The 20,087-nt window shown below is 43.6% G+C and overlaps 1 protein-coding gene across 5 annotated transcripts in view; it reads left to right on the plus strand.

The window, feature by feature from the left end:
• The window catches only part of ADCK1 (aarF domain containing kinase 1), a 126,620-nt gene that overhangs the window by 84,542 nt on the left and 21,991 nt on the right, over nucleotides 1-20,087 (plus strand). For all 5 annotated transcript variants that reach the window (XM_077323348.1, XM_077323349.1, XM_077323352.1 and 2 more), the window contains one exon: nucleotides 7,797-7,913. In XM_077323348.1, the coding sequence (XP_077179463.1) occupies nucleotides 7,797-7,913 (117 nt within the window). The remainder of the gene's footprint in view (nucleotides 1-7,796; nucleotides 7,914-20,087) is intronic.

Below are 20,087 nucleotides of genomic sequence, written 5' to 3' on the forward strand. Positions count from 1 at the left end.
GTTTCCAAGATCAAGTGGGGGAGCCACCCAACAGAGGTGTCTCTATGCATGGACACCTTAGGACACAGAACATTTCTAAATAGTTCAAAATATTAACATGGGGTAAAAGGCAATTAATTAGTTAGCCGTTCCCCCCTCCTATTCATCTTCTGTGAGTGGTTGTTTCTCCTTGGAACTGATTTCATTGGTGATTTTGCACATTCTGAACTTACTCTTAACTTCTGGATGATCAGAGGGCAGCTTTCAATGTTGTCTTCAGAATGACAGAACAGAATGTGAAGTACAACAAAGACTTTAGAATGAGAGCAAGTCTGGCAATGAAAAGAAGAATTAAAAACAAAATAACTAGAAATGGCTATATTTCTTGATGTTATTTTCCATAAGGGAGCATCAATCTATAGTATATTTGTTTGCTTGTTTATATTACATTTGTATATCGCCCTACCCTGAGGCGTAGGGCAGTTCACATGGAACGTAAAAGAACAATACATCGGTTTCAAATAGAAACTATCCAATCTTGCTTGTGTTTTTGTTCTGCAGGATTCTTTCTTCTTCTTTTTATCCTTTAGCTGGCGATTGGTGTGTCAGGTTGTCCTCTCAGCTAATACGCTGCTGTAGGTGCTGCTGGATTTTTTGCCTTGTTTATAATATGTTTCCACTCTTGGTAATTGGTGGCAGTAGTGTTGACCATATGGATAGACAATCACTGGTTTCTAAGGTCTTCCTCAATTTGTTTAAGCCATGTTTTCTTTGGTGCCAGTTGTTGCATCTTCCATTTAGTTGGTTGCTCTCGCCAAAGGAGTTTATGAGGCAGTCTGCTGGTGTTCATTCTGCAAACATGGCCAAACCATTGCAGTCTGCGCTTTTGGATTCATTCTCTAATTTGCGGCTGGTTGTCACATTTAGTCCGAATTGTCTAATTTCAATTATGATCACATAAGAGACACCCAGAATCCGCCACAGGCATCGCATTTGGAAGGTCTCGAGTTTGTTTATATCTGGTTTTAGTAAAGTCCATGTTCCTGATCTGTATAGGAGCATTGGCAGGATTAGTGTTCGGAAGAGATGAACTTTGGGCTTGAGAGCGGGGTTCATCTTCTTCCAGAGGCACCATTTGAGTGTGGCAAATGCTGATGTTGCTTGGCCAATCCTGTTGTGGGCTTCAGTGGTGGTTGATTCTTTTCTTGCACCAATGAGCCTAAGTATTTAAATTCTTTAACTTGCTCAATATGGATTGAGGTATACATTTATTGGTGATCCATCTGTGGTTTTGACTTTGGTTTTGTCCATATTTATTTTTAAGCCGTATGATTGGGCGATGCAGACAATGTCATAGAGGACGTTAGTAGCCTCTGCTTCTGTATTGGCAAATATGGAACTATCATCTGCAAACATCTGCCACAAAGTTGTTTTCACTATATTGAACACACCTATTCTTGAATACTCTTCTCATAATAGCATCAACTATGATATTAAAAGTTAGGGGAGAGGCCACATCTCCTTGGTGCACTCCAGTCTGGATGGTGAATTCCTCTGATAGCTCATTTCGAATTTGCTTGTTGAACTATCATATGCTGTTTGGAGGAGTGTGATTATTTTCAGGGGCATATTTTCAGTTTCTAGTATCTTCCGTAGAGAAGGCTAGTGGACACAGTCAAAAGCAGATTTGAAGTCAATAAAGATGATGACAATTCTCTTTCCACACCTAATTCTTTACTCTGCTAGTTGACGGGTGGTGCTGATCAATACAGCCCCTATATGGCCTAAATCCTGCTTGCTCTTCTCTACTGGTTTGTTCATGATGTTCCCGTACCCTTGATTGTATGATCTTCATGAACACTTTTTCTAATAACTGACGAGAGGCTGATGCCACGGTAATTCTTACATTCTTGGTTGTCACCTTTCTTCAGGATTGGCACTATGATGGCTTTCTTTCATGTTGATGGAATGCATTCTGAGCATCATATGAGTATTAGAGAGTGTGGAGATATTGTAGTAGAATGTCTCCGCCAGCTTTAATAATTTCAGCAGTAACATGGTCTGGTCCCAGTAACTTCTTCAATTATTGTATTGTGCTTTTTAGTTCAATGAGAGTTGGCTCACTGCTGATGAATATATTTTCTGGCAAGTCGATAAGTGGTGGTTCTGGTGGTGGCCTCTGAGGTGCATCATGGTTGTAGAGCTGGTTAAAGATTCTTTCTATTGCTACAGGCAATAGAAGTACCATCTTCTTTCTTAATATTATCATTTGTCGACTTAGTTTTACCGTTTAGTCATTTGAGGGTCTGATATAGGGTTCTGTATTCATGTCTGGATGCAGCTTCTTCCAGGTCTGCTGCAATATTGTTCCAGTAGGCTTCTTGCTCCTTTTTCATCTTCTGTCTGACCTTTTTGTTCAGTCTTTGGTACTGCTCAAAGTCAACATGGTTGTCTTGCTTATGTTTTTCTACAAGGTCTGTACATTCATCTGAAATCCACAGTTGTGTTTGGTGTTTGATGGGTGGACATAAGGAGGTGACACATTCTAGGATGCTTTCTGAGAGCTCCTTTTCATCTATATCCACATCATCTGATGGTTCAGGAAGTTCAAATTTATTTAATTATGCAATTTGAAACTTTTGCTTGAGCGCCGGCTCTCTCACTTTGGCTGGTGCATGTGCCTTGCTGCACTTTGCTCATTGCAGTTGTACCTTGGCTCATCCAGTATTGTTGAGTCCTTGCCTGATGGATTTCTCCATGTCAGTTGGTGTTTTGCAGGATTTTGAAAGTGGCTGTTCCCTATGATAAAATTATTTGATGTGGCAAAGGAGATAAGGCTCAGTCCATTGTCATTTATCTGCCCATGGCCAAATTTCCCCATTATTTCCTCCCAACTGGACCTGTCACTACCAATATGGGCATTGAAATCTGTCTAAGGTATTGAATCTAGTGCATCTTGAAGCTGGACGTAAATGTTGTCCTTGGCTGCATCTTTGCTGGTTTCAGTAGGGGCATGTTTGGACAGGATGTTGGTCTTGATTGTACCATTGATAGTGAAGACTGCCAAGTGATTTGATGTTGGTTGGAAGGCAATTACTCTCCTAGCAGGCTGTCTGTCCACCATGAAGCCAACTCCAGATTTTTGCTTTTCTCCCCCGGAGTAAAATAACGTCATTGTTTCATCAATCATTGGTGATTTGATGGTCAGCATTCCAGATCCAGTGAGGCGCAATTCAGATAGTGTGACAAATGTCATTTTGCATTTTGACAAATCCATAGCTATGATTTCTTTTTGTCCAACATGATGTCCAGTTGTACATTCCAGGTGGTGATATGAATTTCTGATTTTGGTGTCATAAGTTAAATTTTTTGGCCAGTCGTCCACTTCTTACCAGCACCTTGGTTCCCAATTACTGGTGCATCAGCTGCCCCAGATGCAGTAGCTTTATTAATTTCATTTATTTGAATTTCCATGTGGTTTCTTGCTTGGTCTCCCTGGTTTCCCAGTTCTGGTCACTTTGGCAGAGTGACTACCCTCCTCCTTTTGCAGCTGGGCTTGGGACGGTCCTTGGCTGAATTAAAATAGAAATACAGCAATGGTAATAATAATAATAACAACAGAGAGTAACAATTTAATAGTATAGTAATCAAACAGGTCCATGGTTCAGTTCTGGTATATGGATTCCTGGGAGGGAGGTTCAGGGACCTAGAGGGTGTTGCGGTTCCAGTCAGTCTCAACCAAATGCCTGATGGAAGAGCTCCCTTTTGCAGGCCCTACAGAACTATTTCAGTTCTGTTAGGGCTCTGATCTCCTCCAGGAGCTCATTGCACCAGGTGGGGGCCAGATCAGAAAAGGTTCTGGCCCTGGTTGAAGTCAAGCAGGCTTCTTTTGGGCAAGTGATCACTAGGTGGCAGAGCACAAAGTTCTTTGAGGGGCGTAGGCAGAAAGGCAGTCCCTCAGGTACATTGGGCCCTGACCACATATGAGCTTGAAGGTGATTGCCAGAACCTTTAGCCCGATCTGGAATTCAACTGGTAGCCATTGCAGTTGTTTGAGGGTGGGCCGGATGTGGGACCTCCATGGTGTTGCTTGGAGGACCCTGGCCACTGCGTTTTGGACCAGCTGTAGTTTCTGGATCAAGGTTATGGGCAGGCCTGCATACAGCGATTTGCATAAGTCCAATCTAGAGGTCAGTATATAGCTGTGGATAGCTATTTCATGAGCCTTATATGCAGATATTCCAGTTCAATCACACAGTCCCTGTGTAATACAACTAGAGTTGTTGGTGTGAGGCTGGCAACAGGTAGAAGATTCACCATGAAGGGAACCATTGCCCCTGCTCTAGCATTTGGCCAAAGCTCTGTGGTTTAACAATAGACTTTTGTCCCAGTGCTAGAACATTGCCAGAAATGTGCTGACATCGCTTCAGGTTGTGCTGTGATGCTGATGTTCACCCCCTTCCATTTTTCTTCTTCTGTCCAGCTAAGTGATGGCAGGAAGGGCCTGCTGGGAGATCTCCTGTCTCTAGTGGGAACTTGGCAAATATAACTGCAATATGACTATACTTCCACTATGTGAATACCAGGAAGTTGGACATAAAGTGGTGGCTGCATATATGGAGGGTCCAGTTCGCAGAGAACATGGCTTCATAACAGAGGCCTGAAGAAGATAGGTAACCAATGAACGACTGACCTTTGTAAGCAAGAGGACAGCTGTATTTTGCACTTGTTGACACTTCCAAGGTCCTTTTATGCCTCAGGTCATGGTAGTCTAGTCTAGAAGCTATAGACCCATGGATTGGTAGTCTAGTCTAGAACTTACAGACCCATGTCAGCTCTGTCCAGAAGAGAGGATAATTTATGACTTAAAGATGACAACAGCTGTGCCAACCTGTTTTTTCATCAATCCAGTTGGGTCGAATGGTACCTCTAAAACCCTCACCTCATTTTCAGTGGTAATCTGACTGTGTCCCAAATCAGGAGCTCCAGTCCCCTTTAGAGCATTAGCTTTCCCAACCTCTGACCTGACTGGACTCAGTTTCAGCTTGATCCTCCTTTGCCACTTGGCAACTGTGCCCACAATGAGTGTTATGAGTGGTTTGGAAGGGGGTGAAGCCCTAGCTCCCAGGCCTCTCAAGCTCTGTGAGTAGGGTAGTCCTTTCTGGACATTGTTACAGTCCAGTGACAGCAGTCCTTCCATGTGATGCTGAACAGTCAGGCCTTAAAAGGGCACAAAAGGCCAAAGGTTGATGGCTCGTTCTAAGTGAATGTTTCTCAAGAGCCTGGGTGAGTGCCTCAGAGAGCTGTGCCTGCTGCTGCTGTAACAACCAAGAGAGTGTGGAGCAAATCCCCATGGAGACAGCCAATCACGTCCTTGCTGGGTTAAAGAGCCGCTGCAATATCGATTTGGGGAATAATAACAAATTGCTGCAAAAATGGCTAAATAATACATTTCCCCCCGTCCAGCCTGTCGATTCCAAGACGTTTTCATCAACCCCAAAGGCAACAGGGGAGTTGAGTTCCTGTATAAATAATTTTTTCCCTCCAAAAATAAAAGTAGCCCAGCAGGGAAGCAGATTTCTTGCTGTGAACCCAGTTGAGCTTGTAAAGCCAGAGATAAATTGTTTCCACGTGCAGGCGTTAGGGCCAAACGTCTGTAAATAATTTAACCTCGCCAAAGACTTTGTGCAGGAGATACAGCTTTATACATAGCTTAATAAGAGCCACTGACTGCCACAGTAAATTTTGAAACTGGGATGAATGTTGACTTGGGGTTAAAATAAACTACAGCCTTTGGGATCAATAGGTTTAAGCGCCAGCACATTCATAGCAGATAGGGTTGGGGAAAGAGTCTGGGTTAGCCCATGCAATGACTCTGGAGTCTTACAACTATAAAATAAAAGAGGCTCTAGAATTCAGTCCCAAATTGAATGGAGAACCAGGTGCACTAACAGATACTTTCGTGCAGTTCCCAACGCAGAACAAAACCCAGGCTCTGCCTGGCGAGCCCACTGACAAGCAGGGAAGTCCTGTCCATCAGCCATTTGGAAGGAGGAATGGGAGGAGGCCAAATCCAGTTCTTTCTCCTCCCTGAACCCCTTTTCCTGCCAAAAAGCTGATTGGCAAAACCTTAATTGGCACTTCAGGGCAACTGGTTGGCTGTTGTGTGAATTCGTTCCTGTGATAGGCCCCCTCGGCTCCAGTTAATCAGGACAATATTTGTGGGTGGTACTTTTGTGACAAGAAACATTTGTCCGCAAGAAGTTAATGCTGGTTTTGGAACCGGAAAACAGAAGTCTGTAGGATGGCACTAAGTTTGATGTGTCATGGCCAATACTACAGGCACCATTCCATATATGGTTACCTTGATGTATTGAACAACCACGTGGAAAGAAACAAGGCATAAAATAGAAGTATTAATTGAAATCTCCATGTGCAAAACATGGGTGTGGGAATTCACTCCTGTTCACTGGGTAATACTGAGAGTAGTGTGTCAGGATCCTTGACCATCAGTCACTTTGACTGAAGAGAAACTGTCCCGACTTTAATAAAAATGTCACGTCTATAGTAAGAGACTTAATGATCTCCTGGGATTTCTGTGAGAAATCTCATATTTGTGAGGCTATCTTCCTTCCTTCCCCTTGCCATTTCTGATGTGATAGCCTGAAGGCTGATAAAATGACCTGTGGATAGGGCTTGTTGGCCTGACTGCCTCTGTGGTCAGAGAACTGGTGTTGAAATTCAAATTACGATTCCGTACCACTTTGATGATGCATAAGAAATGAGAGTAGCCTGTCTCCTGAAGAGCTGCCTTTATGATACAGACGTATGCAAACAACTAGAAATCCCTGGGAGGGATCAGGCTATCGAGCATGCCCGGCATGATTCATACAGGTGCACAGCATGGCCAAATCCATTTTCACAAGACTTGATAGTGGAATGCCTTTTTTTGAATCCAGAGACACTGTTACAAAAGACCACTGGTTCAGCAGTGTTGAGTACTCTGGGAGTGGCTCTCTAGGGCTGGACACATGGAGCTGTCTTGTACTGAATCCATTAAGGTCAGTATTCCAACCAGAGAGCCAGCATGGTGTAGTGGTCAAGCGTGGTGGACTGTAATCTGGAGAAATGGGTTTGATTCCCCATGCTTCTACATGAGACCAGCTGTGTGAGTTTGGACCACTCATGATTCGCTTAGAGCACTTCCAGTGTCCAATGTCATACATTCAATTTGGGAGTGCTAGCACCTGTTATCTAGGCTTGCCAGGTCCGTCTTGGTCACCAGCAAGGGAAGGGGGTTAGGGGAACTGCTGGAGATTTGTGGATGCAGCCTGGGGAGGACAGGAGCCTCAGTTGGGTATGGTGCCATAGAGTCCATTTCCTCCAGGGGAACATCTCTGTAAGTCTAAAGGTGAGCTGTGGCATCCCTGCTGCTATCCCATCAGGCACCTGGCTGGTACTGTGCAAACAGAATGCAGGATTACATGGCTCCCGCAAGGTGGATCTTGTGCTCAGTCTCAGCCCACAGAATATAAAAAGTTCATTCTAAGCTTTCAGTGTTTTTCGTATCCTCTTTCATCATTCTGATCACCTGCTATCTGTCAAACAAACTAACCCCAAAACAACAAAATGGTTGTTCAGAAGCCAAGATTGAGAATTCACTCATCTTCAGGCCTTTGATATGAGTTTCCCCTAAAGAAACATTTTCCCTCCCTCATTTTTACTTGAGAAGGTGCCTAATGGTTGGTTGGTTCATAATCCATGCACACCTGCTTGTCTTCATGCCATGAAACTAAGAGATTTGTATTGTGTTTCAGGTCCCCAAGATTTACTGGGAACTCTCAACAAGGCGTGTTCTCTTCATGGAATTCATGGAAGGTGGACAGGTGAACGACAAGGCCTACATGGAGAGGAATGGCATCAGTGTCAATGAGGTAGTATTCTTTCTCTCCATGACTTCAACTAGTGCTAGGGATGTAGAGGAAGAAAATAGCAGTATCACGAGGAATTGCTGAAATAATTTTGTTATTAAAATTAGTGGCACAAGGTAAATTGTTGGAACAAAGAAATATAGTCAGCTTTTTCTGCACTATTACAGTCCTCAGTCCGTTATAGGGTTTCCATCCTCCAAGTGGGGCCTGGAGATCTCTTGACCTTACGACTGATCTCCAGACTACAGGGATCAGTTCCTCTGGAGAAATGGCTGATTTGGAGCACGGACTCTATGTCATTATGCTCTGTTAAGACCCTCCCCTCCCCAGACGGCTCCTTCTCTAGGCCTCATGACCAAGTCTCCAGGAATTTCTCAGCTCAGAGCTGGCAACCTTAGTCAGTTAGGATCAGGATGACTTCTTAAAACCTGAAGGCGTTCTGTGATTGCAGAACTGTCTGGAGCACATGATCTGAATCTTTGTCAGAATGAGTTTCTCTGCATTCATGGATGTTCCAAATTAGGGATTGGGTTGAACATCACAGTTATATCACATCTGTTAGAAAATTCTAGTGAATTTTGTTTTTCCATTGTGATCTGAACCCCTGAGTGTGCATTTACTTCTACCATAAATTTTCTATAAGATTTACACATTTTTCAAGCATTATTTTTGCACCCACTAAACATTATTGGCATACAAATGCTATAAAAGAAATGAATAGATTAAAATATGATTTACAGAAACATAACAAAAAAAATCTCACAGTGACATCACAGAAACAAACAAAAAATAAGGACATATTCATGTGCCCCTAGCTCTGAGCAGTGTTTCTTGAAAAGTATCACATCCTATGACTTACAGGTGCACCTTGCTTGGGTGCACATTTGCTTTCTTTATTTGGTACGTAGTGCACTTGTTTTGCTTTTATAGCTCAAATAGTAACCGACAAAAATAAAACATAAAACACAATTAAAATCACATTAAAAAACGATCAAAGCAACTATGCAGAAATAGCAGCCGATCCTGCCTAGCAGCAATGACTAACTCAGCCTAGCAGAGCAAATGGCATTATCTCCAGCTGGCAACCAAAACCCTACTGGGAAGGGTCCATCTGATTCACTTGTATAGAGGACAGAGCTTGGATCTGGGGATCACACATGAGGTGCAAGTTCTCAGTTTGTACGTGTGCTCTGCCTAATTCAGATTGCAACTGTGGCGCTTGTGGAAAAAAAGCGCTTCAAGCCTTCCTCCCTCATGCTGTTTTCCCAGTGTCCCCAGGGCTGTTTCAGGTCAGGCAAATGACACCGAAGAAAGCTGAACCCTCTTTGTGCGCACAGTAGTCATGATGTGCTCATGAATGGAGAAACCCCAGGTCATGGGTGATTGATATAAAGAACACAGGGCAGAAACCTGAACTATATACTCCATATTGTTTAAATTGGTCCTTAGGCATATTGGGGGTGTAAACATATTACCAAGGGGATGTGTGTGGTGAGAGAGAGCCTTTTGGGACATGCTGTGTCTTCTTCCATTTTGTAAGTGTTTCTATTAATCTGCAGAATGGGAGACAGTGGTGAGACTTTACCTTTCAAGAAGGGACCTTGCCTCATGTAGTTGAGGACATTCTGCATGTTATAAGAAAATCCCATTACTGGGAAAATCAGGCTGCTGTTATTAATGAGACTGCAGAACTTAGGCTGCCATTTTTGGTGCGATGGCCTTACCCCAACATAGATTGCTATCTTCTGCTGCTGAGCTGAAAGCACCCACTTTTGGTGTTTTAAGGGGTAACTTGTAAAGGAGAAAGTATTTGCTTATTCAGTGTTGATCCAGGAAACACCTCAGTCTCGGGTTACTTGGTAATATCGTCATGGAGCCTTTGAAATTCTGACCCAGCATAACTGGCACAGCCACAAGATGGCTGCTGCAGGAGGCAGAAGCAGCTACAAAATGGCTGCTGCAGCTTAAGTTACATAGTGAAGATCCCTGTGCTATGGTGGCACCAAAGCAGTATATTTAAAAATCTGCACAGCCAATCAAATCTCCAGTGGCTAGTCAGAAGTCTTGCTAGGCAAAAGCCCTACCTGGTCCTGTCAGTTCCAAAAACCCTTCGTGGGCACCAGTAAAAATGTCCACAGGCCCCATGACCCTCATGGGTGCCTCATAGAGGATCCCTGACATAGAGGGAAACAGGGAAGGTGAATCAAAACAAAACATGATGACTATTTGCATAAATTTGTATTCTGTGTGGACCATTTGGCTGTTCCTCAAAGCACTGCTTTCAGTCAGAAAAAGCAAAATGGATGAACATTTGGCATTGTCTTGTACCAACTTTTAGTCTCTACATTTGTGAAAGAGTGAACCTGTCTGGCCTGTTTTCTGTCCTGAATTGTTGAGTAAGAGGGCTGTGTGCTGAGAGAGCTCATATTCCATTCCAGTGCAGTCCCATTTCATTGGCTGATGTACTGATTTCTGTATACCTGGTGTCTATAGCGAGGACTTTGAAGATCGTGGTTTTCAGGAGAGGGGGGCACATGTGTATGTGTTGGGGAGAAGGATTCCCTATTTGAAAAAGATGGGAGTAGGTTCTACCTGTCAACTTTGTTCTTCCAGTTAGTGAATTCTGATTGAATCAGTTGTGACTGCTTTTTTCCCTGATGCGGTATTGATGAGCATCAAAATGCCACTTTGTTGAGTAGCTATCAGAAGGCTCTGGCATAAGATCAATTGTCCTTAAGCCATCTGCCTGTCTCTGACGTCTGGATGGTTCCTCCCTTGTTGTCTTTTTATTCTGTGACAGAATCCACTCAGCGCCAATTATAGACATTCCAAAACATATCCAGAGGGGAAGTCATGTGTTCATTATCTTCCAAAAAGCTGCATCTGTATTCTTATACTTTCCACTAGAAGGAATTTCTCATACATGTGAGTCTACAGAAGTGTCCTTAATGCATTAATTGCCAGCAGTTTAAAGGAAAATGAGAATGTAGCAGCACTACTTTCCCTTGGTTTTCGTATTTTATATAATATACTAGGGGCCAAGCCCGTTGCATTCAGCAAAACAACGGGCGCTAGATTGGGAGGGTGAGGTGGAAGAACTCTGCAGATGGCCTATCTTTGCCCCCAGGACCTGGAAAGGCTGCAGGCTGCTGTTAGGGAACTCACTGGTAGGGGCAACTCTCACGTGGCAGGGATCTGCAGACTCTGAGCCTCAGAGGGAAGTGGAAGGAGGAAGGGGTGGTCAGGGGTGGGGGGTGGAAGGTGATAGGCTGGCTATTTCCATGGAGTAAAATCTACCAGAGGTGTCTATTGGGAAAATAATAAGAATAATATAATAATTTATTCTTATATCCCACCCTTCTTGATTGACTCATGGTAGCATCAAGTAAAACAATACAAACATAATACATATGCATCAAATTATTATTAAATTAAATTCTAAAATTGTTAAAATCACACTTATTCTAAATTTTCAGCTTTTCAGGGGTAGGCAGATGTTAGTCTGTGGGTGGTTGGGAGGATTCTTGAGCAGAGAGGCCTGCGTTTCATCATGTTATTCCTGGCCTCAACCACAGGCCTGGTGGAACACCATGGAAAATGCCACAGTAAAGGACACAGTGTAACTCACTTCTGTGTCATGATCTTGGTCCCAATCAAAGTTCCTCATCAGTGCCTTTTTGCGCTAAAAATATATTAGACCAGCTCACATATCGTGTCCACTTACAGCCTACGTCAGCCTTTCGTTTCATCAAAAGAGAAAGTAATTTGAGTTGAGATAATAGTTATCAGCCAGACAACAGAGGCCAGAACATGTGCCAGAATGGTTGCCAGTCCTGGGATTACAACTGATCCAATTGGCAGAGATCAGGTCACCTGGAGAAAATGTCCACTTTGGAAGATGGAAACTTTGGCATTATGCTCCACAGGGTAGGCAGAAGAAGAAGAGTTAGTTTTATACCCTACTTTTTACTACCCAAAGGAGTCTCAGAGAGGTTTACAATTGCCTCCTCTTCTCCTCATAACAGATGCCCTGTGAGGTAGGTGGGGTTGAGAGAGCTCTGACAGGACTGTGACAAGCCCAAGGTCACCCACGTAGCTGCATGTGGAGGAATGGGGTATCAGAGGCCGCCACTCTTAACCACTGCACCAAGCTGGTAGCAAAGGGCAATCTACTGCAATTCTGCAATTTAGTGCAGGGCTTGTGAACTACTCTACTGCATGTTGCCATAGTTAAGGTAACAAGACTGAATGGGTGTGATCTTTTTCCAGAGATCAGACTTAGAGTATTCAAAATATAAGGAAGGTTAAGAAATGAATAAAAACATTACTCAATTCCTTCTCATGTATTTCTGGGTGAGCAAGGAAACCAAGAAAAGGAGAAAACACGTAGCCCTCTCTCCCCACTTTAGGTTCTTATCCCAATGATGTTTAAATAGGGCAGGCTACCTTTACTTGAACTTGCAGCAGCCAAGCATTACTTTGGTTCCCCTGGTTGGGTCTTCTCTCCATCATCCTTTGCAGCGTGGACAAAAGGAATCCCTAGGCAAAAGGTTGCTCGTGCATGGCACGTGCCCATCCAAAGAGCTGGAAGTTAATAGAGCTTCTTTCCCATGCCCTGAGGATTTATAATCGACCTTGGGAAGTGCCTCCCATCTTGGGGACAATTTGGATCTTCAAACAATTACAAATACAGAGTCTTTATTCGCATAACAGGAATGAAGAGTAAAACAAGAATAAAACACAGTCATGGTGCGAAACCAGGTTTGCAAAACAAAACAGTTACAATCATGTACGGCTACAGCAGTTGTAGCATTCATCCGTTCCAAGTTGGCAACTAAAATATGAACTAAGATCAGTGCGATTGCACGCATCTTGATAGGGTCTTTCTCATTCAGTGCTGTCCCAATACAGTGTCCCCATACATCTAGATGCATGATATTAGCCTTGCATAAGGAAGCCCTCCAAACTGGGCGACAACTCTCAAAATGAATCTAAACTTGAATCATCCAGTGTATCTGGAGGGGGATGACCATGCAGGCACAGCCTTTGGGAAATGGGGATCTTATTAAACCTGATTTTTGTTAAGCTCTCTTCTCCTCCATTTGGATCTTCCCGCCCCAATGGAAGAGTGTGCTTTCTGGCCATTTTGGCTGTCCCTTTTGAGTGACCTGGCAGCAAAGTGTGAGGTGGTAAGCCATTTCCCTGCTTTGGCTAGTGCTGTTAACATAACTGAGAACTGGGGTGCTCTGAGCCCTTTTTCCCACTCTCCTCTTTTCTGCCAGCTACTGCTCAGTACCTGTGCCCCTTGATGTGGACCGAGAGCTACCACAATAAATGTGGACCAAGAGCTATCACTATGTGGAACGAGAGCTATCACAAAAGTAAATCAGAAATAAGTAAATGACTTAGAGGAATATTGATATACGTGCTCCAATCTGATTCTGAAACTATCTTTTCTCTGCCTTGTCAACTCAGTTTCTAGAGTCAGACTAGACAGGATGCAAGAGATCTCTAATCTGGAATTCTCTCTCCTTTTTAAACTTATGATAATTAGAAGACCACCACAGATGTTTTGAACCTCCGGAAAGTAATGCTGGGAAAGAGGGTGGTGGACCATCTCTTATGGGGTATTATTTCCTTGACCTAAGTTGCCTCCTTGAGGTGCCTATGAAATTACCTCTAGGGGAACTCTATGGGTTACTTTGCAGCGAGGGAAAAAGAATTTAGATAAGAAAAACAGTACAGGGGCAAAGGGACCACCCCCTTCCCAGTGCTACTTCCCTGACATTCAAAGCTGGCGTAAAGGGCTGCTAATTTTTTTTTTAAATAAAAAAGCAAAGAACACAAGAGATCCAAATTATAGATCTCCCATGGCATGTTTAACCTCATGCTTAAACTGGGAGAGCCTTAGCACTGTACAACAGCCTCTCTGTGTCTCATGATTATGGCCACAGTATCTCATTCTCCCCCAAAGAAGTCTCACCACATGTATCTGGGAGGGGCAGGGAGGAATCTGTACTAAGCAGGATTTCTTTTTGTAGAGTGATGCAGCTGTGAAAAGCAGGCTGAGCCTCTCTCCTCGAAATGGAAAGGATCCCTGAGGTGAAAGCTCCCTTCAAACCAGGTTACTGACATTTACTTAATGCCGTCTGTAGCAGGATTATCATTAAAGCTGCCCAAAAGCACATTAATCTCTCTGGATCCGTCCAAGCACTGGACTGTAATGGCATTTAATCAGAGAAGCCTTTGATTTCCAAAGACAAGTGCAAACACTGAAATATCTGCCTGTGGAACAGTTACTTATTCATGTGCAAGTGCTGCCTAGGATGGGAACATCGCTGGAGGACGGATGGAGGGGAGGAAGATGGGAGAGGCTAGCTTCTCGTGACTGCAGAGGCAAAGAGAAGGTGCACAGATGCACGTTTAGGAAGGAGCTCTTTAGGCAAAGAGACGATCCCTGCATCAGGGCATAGATAGAAATCAGAAAGACAGGAGGAATTTTGCAGTGCTTGAATGTGTTCAGATGCAGTTTGTTGAACCAATGTAGTAGAGTTGTTAAGATATCAGACTAGAACCTGAAGGACCTAGGTTCAAGTCCCCATTCCAGCTGTCAAGCTCATTGGGTGAATTTTTAGCCAGCCCTCCTCCACCATCTTTCTCTCCCGACCGAACATACTGTGCATGGTGGATGTGAGGATAAAGTGCAGTGGAGAGCTATGGGTGCTGCCCTTGGAAGCAAGAAGGGCTGCTCACCATCCAAATGGGAGCTGGAGTTCTCCTGGAATTATAGTTGATCGCCAGAAGAAAGACATCCGTTCCCTGGAGAAAATGGCTGCTGTGGAGTGTGGACTGTATGGCCATATACCCCACAGAGGTCCCCTCATCCCCAGGCTAGACTGTCAAATCTCCAAAAATTTCCCAACCCAAAGCTCTCAACCCTAGCAGAAACGTGGGATAAAGGATGGAAGAAAGACAAGGCAGGGGAGAGAGCTAAGGGATGGATGGCAAAGTGTTTTGGACATACTCTTCCTTCTGGGGAAATGTGAAAGAATGAATATTCTTCCATCCACACGAATTAATTCCCTCCCAGAGGTTCCGGCTATTCTATAAGATTGCTGTCATTGGGCCATTGGGTTTAACAATTACAGAGCACGTGCTCAGCCAGAGCAATGAGAAATGTGGTAAACATTTGGTAGGACCCACAAGGGTGGGATGAAATGACCCGCAGGCTGCCAATTGGCCATCCCTATACGAGACTGGATGTTGGTGTTGATTTGTTTCTGCAATTGAGCTAGGCTTCTGAGAGTTACCACTGTTCAAGGACCCTGTCCCTAGAAAATTCACCAATGTCTTTATTGTGTTAGCGGCTTGGGAAATCCTTTGAAAGTGTGCTGCAGTGTCTTTGGCTCACTTTTTCAAACCTTACGTGCATGATAAGCAAGCTGTTGTGGTCACAGAGACAGCAGAAACACTGACTCTTGTTTCTGTGTTCTATTTAATCCGAATCTCCCATGTGTCCTGTTTATGGCCCCATTCCTCTCAAACACTACATTAATAGCACTTCTGTTCATTTCTGAATGTTTTCCCCACCTCTGAGCCATTCAGAGAAAGTCTGCTGGGCCACAAATCTAACATTTATGGAGTGTTAGTGATAGGGGACAGCTCAAGAGCCCAATTGTTAGATACCATTTGGCTGTCAAAACATGCCATTCCTGCAGCCATCAGGTAGAAATCACAACAATGATATTTGTGTGTTTTCTGATGGGTTCAAGGTTGTTCATGAGACACAAGAATCATTTTGAACAATAAAGAGCGGTAAGTGAATTATCTCAGGTTCTATACAATACAACTTCAGTGATTCCAACAGCAACAGTATAACAAGAACAGAAACTCAGCTAAACCCCTAGAGAGGTCAGACTGGCTCAGGCCATGGAGGGGATGTCTGAGGGTGACCTGTGGTTGGTCTCAGGCAAATGCCTGGTGGAGGATCAGAGCAAATGTGTAGTGAGGAGATGATATTGATATCAAGTACCTCTAATTCTCTAACAGCAGTCTAAGACTCAGCTCTAAATTTGCAAAATTAGCATTGCCATGTGCTAACAGTGTCGATTTAGGAAGATTAGTGACATCATGATGCTTCATAAGGGGCGAGGCCCATTTTGAGAGAGGGCAGAACTCCACTTTTGGTTGGCGTAAGAAAGCTAGATCTGCACAGTGAGGTGGTCCAGACCTGAGAAGATAGAGTAGACAGTACCATTTCACTGTAGCTGCCTATCATATGTTTAATTGCCTCCCTATTTCTCAAAAGTTGCAAGTAGAAAAGTACAAAGTGAGCAATGGATTGGGTTAGAACTTTGTTGGGTTAGATGTCAATTTTCTTTATGTGTACTTCTCCTCTCACCCCCCCTCCCCCACACCACCCAGGATAGCATGCAAAAATGGAATCACCCCTGAAATACTGTAGTCCACATTACTGTTTCAGGATGCAACCGCTTCATTCTGCCCTAGACCTGGCCAAAACGGTTGATTTAATGGTGGGTTCCAGACAGAACGCTTTCCCATCAGTGATGAACCAGCTCTGTGGCTAATTACCCCTTTACTTCAGCCACACCTTCTCCCCACCACATGACAGCCCTATACTTCTCCCTCTGTGTTACAACAATGCTAGCATCTCTGCTCTGGAAAGCAGATACTCCCTCTCTTCTGCCTTTGCTTTCTGCATCATCCCACGCTCCCACTCATGAGGAATGTGGCTGACAACGGTGATGCTGAGCCAGCTCTAGTGCCCAGACCTTCTCTCTCCCACTGCCTTGGCTAATTTCACACCAATTTGACCGGGAACCTGCAAAGGCAGGATTTTAAAAAACACACATCCACTAATCCAATTAACCTTCGATTAAGGTTCCAAAATCAATGCTATTATTTTGGCCTGAGGTGGTAATATCGAGCCCTGAAAAATGAGCTACATCACGACCTTTACTTTTAATGAGATCAATAGAAGTTAGTGTCGCCATCTCTTAAAATAATTGGCAAATATTATGGCTGGATTAGGGCCAACAGCTAGTATCTGTTCTAAATTGAAAGGGACAGGAATAAATAGAATCAACCATGAAAGGACACTGCCTTGCGCTATCTGCTTCCTCTGTGAGTTTACAGTGGTCAGTGGGGAGATGAAGCTACCAAGGCAGAGACTGGGGTGCGCAGTGTGCAAAGCATCTAGGATACAACAGAGCACATCAGTCCATGTTGCCTTTTAGAAACAGGCAAACTGAGAACTACAAAGCAAACATGATCGCCAGGTGAACTCACCTTGAACAAACTTCGCTGCTTACATGTAAGGTCAGCAGCTCAATGTTTTTTTATTAAATTCATCTTGATTGCCATGCCAAGCAGCTTTGTGCTTTATTTATTTATTTAGTTTTATACTGCCCTTCTCAGGCAATCAGGGCAGTTTATTTCATAAGAATGTAATAACATAACATAACAAAAACATAATCAAATGCCATATAAACAAATTTTAATTATTATAGAATCATATAATAATAGAGTTGGAAGTTACCTCCTGGGTCATCTAGTCTAACCCCCTGTACTATGCAGGACAGTCACAACCCTATCACTCATCCACTGTAACCTGCCACCTCCTTGAACCTTCACAGAATCAGCCTCTCCATCAGATGGCTAACCAGCCTCTGTTTAAAGATTTCCAAAGATGGGGAACCCACCACCTCCCGAGGAAGCCTGAGAAACCGCTCTGTCAGGAACTTCTTCCAGATGCTTAGATGGAATTTCTTTTGCATTAATTTCATCCCATTGGTTCTGGTCTGTCCATCTGGGGCAAGAGAGAACAACTCTGCTCCATATTCTACATGGCACTCTTTTAAATATTTGAAGATGGCTACCAGATCCCCTCTCAGTCATCTCCTCTCCAGGCTAAACAGACCAACTCCCCCAACCGTTCTTCATACGTCTTGGTCTCCAAACCCCTCACCATCTTTGTTGCCCTCCTCTGGACACGCTCCAGTTTTTCTACATCCCTCTTCAGCTGTGGTGCCCAAAACTGAACACAGTTCAGTTAAAAAAAATTAACTCGAATTAAAATCCTTTCCTATAACATTATTTCTCAGGGATAGGAGCAACTACCTGTCTTGGCAGTGGTAGGGGAATAAAGCACTGAAGCATGATGGTAAATTAGCTGTATTCGATATACATTTTTAATGCATTCAATAAGAATGCATAGGGAGGCCAGGTTCATTGATGTATTTATAGGCCTCAACCATAGGCCCAGCAGAATAACTCTTGTCTTGCAGGCCCTGTGGAACTGTTCTGGTCCCACAGGGCCCTGATCTAGCTTGTGCTAGAGGGCTAGGTTGCATCTTAGTAATAAGTAACAAGTTGCAGAATGTATTCCCTGGGATCATAGCCCTGTCATTGCGCACAGTTTATCCTCTCTTGGCTCCTGGGAAGTTGGTGCATCTGTGAAAAGTCTGAGATAGCATACTTGGTTGCTTTTTGCACCTATGCAGTTAGCAGCCCCTGTTTGTGAACTGATCACAAGGTTAGCTAAGTCTCTTAGCAGACAGAGACATCTAAGTGATAAGTCTTAACATCTGAATAGTAAGTCATAGAATCATATAGTTGGAAGGGGCCATACAGGTCATCTAGTCCAACCCCCTGCTCAACGCAGGATCAGCCCTAAGCATCCTAAAGCAGTCGTAAGTAGTGAGTCAAAGACTTGGATCCTGTGAATGAGTTTCATGCACACGAGATATTCTCTGCTATGGAATGTACTTCTTCTTCCTCCAAAACTTCTGTTTCAATGAGGGACGATTGCAGTACAATGGTCTTGTGCAAACAGGAGTTGTAGAGGCAATGAGCTGTGTAGAAAACACTGTCTAGTGTGCACGTGACTCATTTAGAGTGTCCCATAAATCTCAAAATGGAAGTAGTGTCATCACATGCAAATGAATGCATCCAAATTAGTTTGGATCTATTCACTTTATCTCAACTGGTTCACAACATCTCAACAAGCAACTGGTTCCCTGAATACAACCAGTGATCAGGATGCAAGCTAAACCAGTATCCTTGCTTAAAATATTAGATTTCATTTTTTTTTGAGTCACTTGGCTTGTGGAAAGGAACACTGGTTCCACATGACCCATTTTAATGTATAAAACCTGCTGAAACTCATGAGTGTTTTCCCTTAAAGGGTAACCTGACCACTACAATTTTCTCTGCTTCTACTACTTGGAAGCAGTGCTGTCTGGGTGTCTGGAGGACATGCTGATGGGTTTACTTTGAGAGATACCAATGGCCCAGGGAAAGTTCGTCCCCAGTGACATGTTCCTGGAATTTCCCTCGCTCACCATTTCCCCTCTGCAAGAACTCCAGTTGTTTTCTTCTAGATGTGATTCTAGGCTTGGAACCATAAAAACCCAACTGGTAATTGTTAGGACCTACAAAGGTTGGATGTCTGTATTGTTATTAACATTATATTACTTTTACTGTGCACAAGTTTTAAGAACAATTACAGAAATTAAAAACATATCTCCAGCCCATAAGCTATTGGAAACCAGTTGTGTCGGCCCTTATAGGTCTGATTTTAACACACACCAATTTTTAACACATATATAAAATATGTACAGCAGCCGATAAAGGCTCCAAAGTAAGAGCTGTAAAGTATCAGAGCCACTTAATGAAAGATGTCTAGTTTCCAGTCATTAGCTCTCTTCCAAAGGCTGCCCAACATTTTCAGTGGTGTGTTGCCTTATTATTGCAACCTCAATGTGCTTCTAGGGTTTCCAGTTTTGGGATGGGAAAAACCTTGAAACTTTGGAGGTGGAGCCTGCAGAGGGCAGGGTTTGGGGAGGGACTTCAATGCCATGTAGTCCTCCAAGCAACATTTTCTCCAGGGGAACTGCTGCCTGGAGATGAGCTGTAATTCCAGGGGATCCTGAGGTCCCACCTGGAGGCTGGCATCGCTACGTGGATCCCACACAGATTTCTGCATCAGGTGGAAAAAAGTGGCTGGGAGGAGCATTGATAAGGAAGAGTTAATCACTTATGCCCTTCTCACCATTTTTCTCCTGTTAATCATGCTCTTTCCTCCAATGCTTAACGAGAAAAAAACATGGCCCGAGATTCCAGGATGTACGTTTTACTTAAAAGTAAAGGTATCCC

Source organism: Paroedura picta, chromosome 2 (genome assembly GCF_049243985.1).
Source record: "Paroedura picta isolate Pp20150507F chromosome 2, Ppicta_v3.0, whole genome shotgun sequence".
NCBI lineage: Eukaryota > Metazoa > Chordata > Lepidosauria > Squamata > Gekkonidae > Paroedura > Paroedura picta.